General features: G+C 49.7%; 4 protein-coding genes across 4 annotated transcripts in view; 1 reads left to right on the top strand and 3 right to left on the bottom strand.

Annotated features, from left to right (window-relative positions):
• The window catches only part of HO173_005648 (uncharacterized protein), a gene marked incomplete at both ends in the record, with an annotated part of 1,815 nt that extends 1,245 nt beyond the window's left edge, over nucleotides 1–570 (top strand). The window contains one exon of the mRNA XM_037307563.1: nucleotides 124–570. Within this exon, the coding sequence (XP_037165372.1) occupies nucleotides 124–570 (447 nt within the window). The remainder of the gene's footprint in view (nucleotides 1–123) is intronic.
• Nucleotides 571–828: 258 nt separating this feature from the next.
• On the bottom strand, nucleotides 829–3,398 carry HO173_005647 (uncharacterized protein; the record flags this gene model as incomplete). Its single annotated transcript, XM_037307562.1, has 2 exons — nucleotides 829–2,466; nucleotides 2,526–3,398. 2 exons carry the CDS (start codon nucleotides 3,396–3,398, stop codon nucleotides 829–831), a joined length of 2,511 nt encoding a protein of 836 aa, XP_037165371.1.
• Nucleotides 3,399–3,857: 459 nt separating this feature from the next.
• On the bottom strand, nucleotides 3,858–5,139 carry HO173_005646 (uncharacterized protein; the record flags this gene model as incomplete). The annotated part of the gene is made up of 6 exons (XM_037307561.1): nucleotides 3,858–3,930; nucleotides 3,980–4,052; nucleotides 4,104–4,637; nucleotides 4,696–4,801; nucleotides 4,866–4,907; nucleotides 4,978–5,139. 6 exons carry the CDS (start codon nucleotides 5,137–5,139, stop codon nucleotides 3,858–3,860), a joined length of 990 nt encoding a protein of 329 aa, XP_037165370.1.
• Nucleotides 5,140–5,729: 590 nt separating this feature from the next.
• Nucleotides 5,730–7,275, bottom strand: HO173_005645 (uncharacterized protein; the record flags this gene model as incomplete). Its single annotated transcript, XM_037307560.1, has 4 exons — nucleotides 5,730–6,676; nucleotides 6,726–6,885; nucleotides 7,015–7,169; nucleotides 7,224–7,275. The coding sequence occupies 4 exons, from the start codon at nucleotides 7,273–7,275 to the stop codon at nucleotides 5,730–5,732; spliced, it is 1,314 nt and encodes a 437-aa protein (XP_037165369.1).
• Between the last annotated feature and the right edge of the window lie 2,725 nt (nucleotides 7,276–10,000).

Below are 10,000 nucleotides of genomic sequence, written 5' to 3'. Positions count from 1 at the left end.
TGCCCTCATCTCCGCTCACCAGAGCTCGACCTGACTGAGACAGACATCACAGGGGTGAGCGAGCCACTTCACAGGCGCAAGATTTGAGTGTGACGAGCGAGCGATGGCTAACGTAAAGATTAGCACTCCGACGTCGCCAAGACCTTAAAACCCTTCATGGCCTTAAAACACTTGCAGATAAACACCCAACTCAGTGCTCTCGCCATTGATCCGAACAACCCATACATGGCTTTGGTTCGAGTCCGCGATCTTGCTTGCGAGATTTGGTCCTACTCCCCCGAGACCTTTCGCGTCGCGACTCGAAGCCTCGCACGGAATGGGACACAGCTCGGGGGCAATTGCTCCTGGTTGGCGACTCGGAGTTTTGATGACCGGGATATCGATGGGTGGGATGTTGAGATCGTCGATGAAGTCGCGGCGGCTGCAGAGAGGAAGCTGAGGGTCTGGGCCCGGGCCGTGGAGGTTCCGTTTGAACCACCTACTGACGGGCAAGAGCGATTGCAGTGGGAGAAGGATCTTGGAAAGAAGGTTGAAGTGGCCGGAGCGAAAGCGTTGAGAGCGTTGAAATAGAAACTTTGGCCTTTCGCTTTGTATATTGTTCGATTGGAAGCCTCTGCTCGACACTAAGAAGATTGGAACACTGGAAACATCTTAAGAGAGCGAGCTACTTTTACATCAAGCCTTAGTCTCAATCAGCAGAGCGCACGCAATTAGAAATGAAAATGCCCTCGAAATGGTTGCACGTGCCGCCCTTCAAATCTAGCGAGGTGGAGTGGCTATAGTAGCACATCAAGCAACGCTCGTTGTATGTGTTCCATCACCGCCGAGTCATCGCAAAGGCTCTTTGAATGGCGGTCTTAATGCCACATTAGACATCGTCCTCTTCAGCCTCGACGTCACGCCCAACTCCAAACTTCCTTCCTGCTTCCGAGATTCCTCTTCGCCAGTGATGGGAGCCACATTGACGTGATGTGCCCCTGTTCGCGTTCCAAACATCACCTGCGTTCCTGTCACACCTGGTTCCGGCTCTCGACGTGACTTGCGCCGCGTAATGGTGTGTGGTACCTCTTCCGGGGACTCGAGTTGCTGAACAGCTTTCGAGAAATACTTGCCGGAGTCGTGAGTTCTTTCTGGTATGTGGTATGGGTGTCGGCCCAGGTCCAAGAATTCGATCCCCGTATGATCAAATTCTATAGACTCTTGGGGTCTCTCTTGTGTCTCTGGAACCTCAGAGGTCCTTAGAACCTCGATATGGGGCCTTGCTTTTGGCATTGACAGGTCTTTGGCGTGTAATGGCGAGTTTGGAAAGTCAGCTTCGGACTTCGAAAACGATGGTGGTTCTGGAGGACACCTGGAGCTTTGATGGCCAAGAGTCTCCTCTTCTGAATTGAGAGGTTGTCTTTCTATATCATGCAAAGCTCGACACCGATGCCGTTCGGCGCTCTGCTCGCCTTGAAACATATCTTGCTGTCCACTGTTGCCAGGTCGTTCAGGGTTTGGTGGGATCTGATTGCCTTCTTCATTAAAAGCCTGCGAATTATTGTGCACGACATGCTGTGCTTGCGCGGTATATTCAAGGTTTGTATCCAAGTCAGCTCTCCACTTTCTCTTCCCAGTTTCACTAACATTGCCGGAGGTTCTTTGAGTATCTACGAACAGCTGCTCTTCCTCTCCATCCTCGTCAGCGACAGCAGAATTGACCCCTCTGCGCTTTAGCCAGCCTTTGCGCTCTGAATTTGATGGCTCTCGGATTGCCTGGCTAGCATCTAGATGCCTGGTCGGGCTTTGGTGCAGTTGAACAGGATCCTTGATGACATCGTTACGTTGGGAAGGAGACGCTGTTTGGAACCGATCAATCTCTGTTGATGGGCGTGGTAGAGCGGTCAAAGTCAAGCCGGCCACCTTCTCAAAAGAGACTTTTCCCCTAGTCTTGATTGCGCTATGAGGTAGGCCATCCTCAACGGCGCCATCAGCTGTACCAAGCTTCATGGCTGGCTCATACCCTTTGGTTTTAGCAGGATTGCCTTGATCTTTCCGCCTCCTTGGGATGCCCTTCTGACCAACAGAGTAACGAGTTGGTGACAATCCAGCCGACAATTCAAGTTTTGGAAGAGACCGCCCTACAAAACAAGGAGTCTTCGCATGTCTAAGTTTCCGATTACGCGAGGTCTGCGGTATTTTGTTCGTGGATGACTCCAGTGTAATTCCATCGAAGCCGCTTCCCAATCTCCAACCCGGCGATTTCGTAGCTCTCGGTGTGATGGGTGGGAACTTGAAACCCTCTCGAGCCAGGATCTCTCGCTGTGGTAGGGTGATTTCTCGGCGAATCCTTGTCACTGGCTTCCTTATGTTGGCTATTATTGACTTTCGGCCCCTTTCAAAACTTGGCGAAGTGGACGCAGGAAAGCCTTGTCCATCAAGATATTCATTCAGCAAGTCGATGGCGTTATCGGAATCGTACGCTTTCTGCTTCATGAAATTAGCAATAGACTGGGCTTATGGAATTACGCAAAAGGTGTTCTCACCGGAGCTTTCGCCGGTGGTGCCGGAGATTCTTCATGAGACGGAAATTTTGTCACCAGTGCGAGTTCGTTGACCGGTGCCCTTCGCTTTCTTCGCCTAGTCTTCTTTATCTTTTCCTTTTCCTTTATCCCAACGTCCGCATCATCCTCACTGTGGTTCTCTCTAGGGTCCTCCTCACAGTCTTGCGTAGGCATTCGTTTGCGCTTCGAGGGGACTACTGAGGGGTGCTTCCTCCCAGGCTTATCTTTCAAGATTTCCCTGGAGGCCAGTTGTTCTGTCGAGGTATATGACCCATCATCGAGAAGTCCATCGAGCAGAGCTTCCTCGTGCATGGAATATTGAGTCAGAAATAAGGCGGAGCTGTCATCCCATACCGGCGTTACAGGCTTGGTTTTCTTTGCGTACGTGCGAACGACTTTTGGGATCTTCATCGATGCGTCTTTCTCATCTGAGCCCTTTGGTTCGGGAGATCTTAGTCCTTGAGTGTCTGGTGATGGGCTGAGTACTTGCTCGCCATCTGACTGATCGGGGATAGTCTCGGGTGGGTCCAAGAGACCTCGGCCTGAGCAGACGAATGGCAAGCCTTGATGGCCTGGTGAAGCTATCGATTGAAGCTTTGGGGCATTACCAGCCTCAACGGGCTTATAAGGCGGAGTCACTGTCTTTTGCATACCATGGAGAAAGCCATCAACGGTCAATTGACAGCTTGTGAATGTACTGTCTTGCGGTGCCTCCGAGCGTTTCGGTGTGGGAAACGGGCGCGTCGACTTCTTCAAACTATGGAGGAACTCTTGAACGCTCAGCGGCTGATCTGGGCTGATAGCCGGACATCTTAGTGTACCTGTTCGTAATGGAGTTCGGTTAGCTGAAGGCATGATCCATAGAAATATATAAATCAAGTGAGCATGAAATCGAAGGGAGAGGCTTCTTTGTTTTCATAGCTCCGTTACGTTTGTTGAGTTTGTACGTATTTTGCTAGCGAGTAAAATGGAGAAGAAATATAGAGAAGGTGGGATGGCTGCAGATACGACTGACATTGGAGGTTGAAGTAGCCTTGGCGGTAGATACTCTCAACCGCGCTGAATTGGCGTGTTCATCAAAGAGTAGAGTACATTTCAACTTAGCTCTTCTGGAACAAAGTAAGATCAGAGCGGTCATCTCTAAGGTCATTAAATCTATGGAAAAATGTGTGCGATGATCTTGATGCCTGATCGTCGCAACACGAAATGCAATAGGAGACGTGAAGACGTAGTCTTGACCGTACAACATTCGTTGATCCACCAAAGGTATTAGCTGTTGCACGGATGGTAATGCCAGGTCCCAGTCTATTTGCTTTAGAGAAAGTAGTCAGGGGTTCGCCTTGAGACCATGGGTTCTCCCGCTCTTGGACATGGGTCAAACTGCAAGCTGCATACTGTCAGTATGTGGCCGAGCATGTGGCTTGAACGGTACTCACAAGGTATACTTCAGGTGCTCATCAATCTCCATTATTGCAGCCTGGTTTCCACAACGATAGCAGTAGTTCGGCGCTGTGAAAGGGGTTAGCACCAGCAAGCTGAAGAACCAGTACTAAGATGTACCTGAGAAGATAGTAACGACGTTTCTATCTTGACTCCAATTATAACCCTCCATCACAAGTTGATGTGCTCTCGCCACCAGAGTCAAGCCGTTGTTGTGATTGAATGCCTCTGAAATATCTTGTCCGAAAGTGTAGCCTGCACCTCTAGGGCTTATTCCCCAACCGCACCTGTCATCAGGGTCGCTCCAAAGCAGATCACACATTGGGCCCTCATGTGGCACCTCTTGGATTCTGTCCAGGGCTCTGATGTTGTCCAAAGTATCGATGCTTGGCGAGAGGCCTCCATGTAAGCAGAAGATTTGGTTGTCGATTAGAGCGGTCAGAGGTAGGTAGTCGAAGAGGTCGGTGAAGTATTTCCAGACGTTGGCATTGCCGTACTTTCGTAAACACTCATCATAGAAGCCGTAGACCTGAGTGATTTGACGTGATTCGTGATTGCCCCGCAGGATGGTGATACGTTGGGGGAACCGAATCTTCAGAGCAACAAGGAGGGTAACAGTCTCGACGGAGTAGTAGCCACGGTCAACGTAATCGCCTGAATACATACGCGTCAGCATGGGGAGAAAACTATTATACGGGGATCTGGTTGTCACCCATGAAGAGGTAGTTAGTGTCGGGATTTGGTCCACCAATCTTGAAGAGCTCCATCAGGTCGTGGAACTGGCCGTGTATGTCACCGCAGACGGTGACCGGGCATTTCTTCAGCAAGATATCAGCATGACGGGACACCTGAAACAAATCTGGCTCTCTATCGTGTACGTACCACTGGTTGGACATTTGACTCGTCCTGTAGCACTTCGCGAGCCTACCCAAGTGCAACGTCAGCCTTGGAGCCCAAATATGCATATTATGCACCTCGAGACTCTTCGACGTACCCTATCACACAGTCTCTGCACATCGTTCTCCGCCAGCTGCTTGCAATTCATCAAGCTTTCTATCCACCCATCCAGCGTTGGTATGGACGCAGGCTCTGTTGCTGGCGAGAGTCTGTGGGGCTCTGGCAATTTGCCTATGTCCACGTCCATCTTCGAATCCATACTCGCTTCAATTCGAGGAGGTCAATGATAAGGTGAGTGACAGGTTGAGTGTAAGGAAAATGCGCTTGGTTGATTGAGACGTCGCGTGAGGGTGGTAAAGCTCAATGATGCTCGAATCGCGTGAGGTAGCTTTGTAATAGGGAGTAGCTGCTTCCGGCAGCTCGATGATCTAAAAGTCAAACGTTGGCAAAGACCTCGCAGAGTGTGTATGTGCGCTGAAAGTTGTGTTTAACCACAGACATGCATATTCTGCCATGAGAAATGAAGGATTGCTCGTCTTGCTCGTCTAGCGTCTATGAGCTGCCGCAACTCTCGGCCTTGGCGTTCACCAGGAGTCGAGACACTCGTGATAATTTGATAATTATAACTTCGACCAACTCCACACGCTGCAATTTTATGGGTCCTACTGGATACATGACATGATCAGCATTTTGGCATCTCCAATTGCCACTGGCGCGATGACCAAATGACCGAGGTCTGCTGTATGTTTTTATGTTACAGGAAATCTGAGCACTAGTAAGACATGCCAGCAAGGTATCCATCCCACTCAAACGCGATATGCTCGGGAATAGGAAAGTCGTCGAATTCCATCAATCATCCATGACGCTAGCCCCCAGTCGCTCGCTCTCGCCCCCAATCTCATACACCTTGACCAAAGTCCCTTCCCCTCCCTTTTCCAAATCAATGCCGAATACATAGAAGTGCCCTTCATTTGTGACGACCATGACTTGTGGACTGTTGCTACTCATGGCGACGACACTCCGTAGTGGAGCACTCGAGGAAAGAACCCCACCTTGTGCTGCTGGTGGAGCTTTGGGTATCTTCAACCAAGCGAAGTCTCGAGCCGGTTCCCACATCTCTGATACGGCGGATGGGAGATATGCGCCCATGGAGGCTGCAAAAGTTGTACCGACATTTTGGGATGTCCGCCTGATCATGCCTAGCAATGATCCATTGTGGTTTCTTCCCTTCGTGGAGACTGAATCAGAGGCATTGCTTGCAGACCGCGTGAGATCAAGTTGAGAGTCACTGCCACCTGGACTGATGCTTCGTTCGCGTTGGCTTGGCGAAGTAGAGAGCATCGACGACTCGTCTCCGTTGCGGCGTTGCGGAGGCGCTCCTAGCTTGAAGATGTGCACTGTGTCGGTGGCGGAGGATACGCATAGGAGGGAAGAGGTAGTATTGAAAGACATACTATAGATGCGAGAGGGCATGGAGCCGCGGCGGAATTGGTAAAGCTTGCGCGCGGAAGGAATGGAGAAGACTCGGATGATAGTTCCTTTGTCAGAGGCTGTTGCGAGAAGGGTGCCGGCGTCATTCACAGTGATGAATGATAGAGGTGAGCGATGTGCTTCTACCACATTGATCGCTTCGAGCTTTAGGGTGTCGAACAAGAGGACGTCCCCACTGGTAGGAGCAATGTGTGTAGCGCCTGGTGGCGCATGGGACGGAGGAGCAAAGGATGAGGGCGCTGCTTTCTGTGGGAGAGGGTAGGCTAGGTAGCAGTTATCCGAGGAAGGTGACAGAGCGCATATAGCTGCAGGTATTAGAAGATATGGACAAGAGGTTGGGTTAGCCACACATACCGTTTGGGTTTGGAGAAGTCTCAATTGTGTACAGCAGCTTCATGTTGCTTATGTCGTATAGATATATTTGGTCTTCTAATATGACCACCAGCCGCTTCCTATTCATTCGTACAGCCAACACTGTGGTGGGGAAAGTGAGCTCGCATATTGTCGACTGCCTCTGCAAGAAGTGAGAAATGGTCAGCATGGCCCTTCTAGCGACCGGACAGGCAAGCCTAAGACGATGCTCGTCGTCCTCGTATTGTTTGCCAATCACATAATGATGCAATGTGAGGATACGAGGACGTACTTTGGTATTTGTGATCTGCAGTCTTCGTGGTGAAAGTATAAGGGCAACTAACGATGTTGAAAAGAGCATCTCCAGTAACGCGATGTCACCCAGCTTTGTCTCGAAGACATTCTCAAATGGGTCTGTAGTGTATATTCGGAATCCTCTCGAGGTTCCTGAAGACTAGATGTTAGCATGGCCCGGAGATCTCTAAAGCATTGAAGACTCACCCACAGCCAAGTGGCTGTAGTCCTGATTGAAGGTCACGAAGTTCATAGACATCTTGTTCGTATCTCGGATGAAGCAAGAGTCGAGCAGCTTCTCAAACCAAAGGCAGCTGTCAACCAGATTGTGGACGTTGGAAATGTGCTTGGTGGGGGATGATCCTTGACATTGCCATGTGTCTGGTAAAAAGCACCGTCGAGCAATGAAGAGTTGAGCAAGTTCGCGGTGTGGAAGTAAATAGCAGTAGTTCGTGCCTGATCTCTAGAGTTTGTTTGTTTCAATATTGCTCGATGTTGCTGAAACGTGAGCGACTCGAGATGATCAGGCGCCTAAATTTTGATCTCACTCGTGAGAAGATACGTATATTTAGCGTATGCAAAAACTTTGACAATTCTTGGCATCGACAAATCGCACACCTCTCTATCGACAACCTTTACGAGTAAATCCTTATAGAGATACTGCCACGTGGTTTTCTAACGAAGTCTTTATATTAAAGATACTCAGGGTCATCTACACTATGCCAAGAGTTTCGTACAGGAGAAAGCACGCAAGAATCGGATCGGTCACAGTTGTTTAATGGCCTTGAATTTCCGATTTTGAATTTCAACTCATCAGACTTCCTTGCTACTTCCATCTTTCTTTCATATTGTAAGATACCTTTTCTATCAAAGGATTTAGCCGTTCAAGCAAGGCGCTCGTAATAATCAAGTGCCGATGGAAAGCGACTGAAGTCTGTCGGCCTGCATCAGGTACACGTATTGAGCCATACGATTAAACTTTGATGGTTCTTTGTGAGAACGATCATCACTGTCGGACTGTCAGCCGCGGATTGGGAACTTCGGACCAGCGGTTCGTTCATTTTGTTGGTTCGTCTTCTCTCTTCTTTTCTGTTCTGTTCTGCTCATGGAAGGGTTTCCCCGCTGTTGACTGCTCTTTGCCAACCGTTTGTAATTACAAAAAACCCGTTTGGAGAAGTTATTGCCCAAACATCGACGTCAAGACAACAGAACTCCAGCGCTTCAGAAGGTCAGTTCTTCAATAGCTTAATTGCTCAGCACCCTCACCACTCTCTACATTCCATCACTGAGGCAGAGAATGAAACCAAGAAATCATAAGTACAGTAGACACGTTTTGTCAAACGGAATGTCTTAGAGTAGTAAGCACGCTCCAATCGTTCAGCTACCATTCATGCCTCGTAGCTTATAGCGTCCGCTTTGAGGTAGCCATCGATCGAGATCATGCCATCCCTTATTGAATGAGCGTGTAGTTTCCGACATGAATTGTGCTTACTTGACCTTCTTCGCGTAGGCCCTTGACGTCGCTTTAATTGCTGCCTGATCGAATGTCTTGAAGCGACTACCCGTTTCTAGATACGATTTATTCCTTAACTCACAACATCGACTTGGTTCGGGCACGCATTATTCGCACCCAGCTTAGGGTGCGCATTACCACCACAAGCCGGGTCACAGTAACACGTAGCCTCAAACTGTGAAGCCTGCAGCCCGTGCTCCTCCACATGCTTCATACACTGCGGTACGCACGTACTCGTTGTGAGCGAGAGAAGTGAAGTTAGTGAAGTCGTAGCTGGCACGATGAAGTTCTCCCTTCGTGAGAACTGCGGTTACGCTAACGAGCGGCTCGCTGAGAGTGGGCTTAGTTGTAGCGGCAGATACCGAGCTCGGACATGCACCCGCGAAGAACAGGTCATTGGAACACTCGTAGAAAGGATGGTAGTCTACCGAGCAGGGATCGCAATAGACGAGGGTGCATGAGACGCTAGGTGGAACGGTGGTTTCTGCGTAGTAGGCTACTTTCATGCTGACGGTTGTGACTTGGCTGGGGCACAACGAGTAGCTGTCTTGTTTGACGCGGTGAGTCCAAGTGCCGTCGTTACATAAGCAGAGGAAGGCGTTCGGTCCGTCGTTGGGGTAGAAGAAGTATTGTGTGCAAGCGAGAGTTGGGTTTGGTGGCGTGGCTTCTCCGGTACATACGGCACTTTGATTTAATCCCACGAGATTAATGTCTGCTGTCAACATTAATGTTGGAGTGGCAGAGTCTGTCGATAGTGCTTGCTCTGCCTCGCCGGCGCTTGTACCACCTTTGAGTACTCCTAGCAGACCGCTATCGACACCCAGCGGTGTCGCTGTTACAGACGCTGTGGATGTAGGGATTGAACGATTCCGTGATATTGCGGACGTCGTGACGTCAAGTTGGCCGCGTAAACAACTATCTGAGAGGCGAGAGAGGAATAGAATGCGTGAAGAGTCGCACTGCTGACTATGATCGACGTTCCAGGCATCAAAATTGGAGTTGCGGAAGCGGGAATCGGAATGGAAGTCGTTACGAATGGGCCCAATTTTTTTTCCCAGAAGTCAACTTGGTAGTTGCAAAGAGTAGTCGTGCCGATGATGGTAGAGTTATCGCAGCAGGTTATTGACGTTCCAAACACTGTCGATACGCCGAAGTATGCCCTTGAAGTCACAGTGGTAGCCGAACTTGTTCCGGTTGAGGAAGCCAGGGAAGCGCTGCTTTGGGACGAGATCACTGAGTAGGGAGAGCTTGTAGAAGCCGCACGATCAGATGAGTCTTGAGTGTTGGATGGCTTATCGTCTTCATGCTGTGTATCATCTTTTGGATTTTCTGTCGAGTCTTCGGTCGAGCCTGAGGACGGAGGAGGACCGGTTATGATATCAACACCAACGGGACATTGGCCGGTTTGAGGATCACGAATGAGCTGAAGGACGAATCCAAAGAGAGCAAGTCTCCATGAACATATTTGTGG

This window comes from Letharia columbiana (genome assembly GCF_014066305.1).
Source record: "Letharia columbiana isolate WasteWater2 chromosome Unknown Sc0000016_s0, whole genome shotgun sequence".
NCBI classification, from domain to species: Eukaryota; Fungi; Ascomycota; class Lecanoromycetes; order Lecanorales; family Parmeliaceae; genus Letharia; species Letharia columbiana.
The sequence above is the reverse complement of the archived record's forward strand: the minus strand, read 5'-3'. Positions and strand labels throughout refer to the sequence as shown.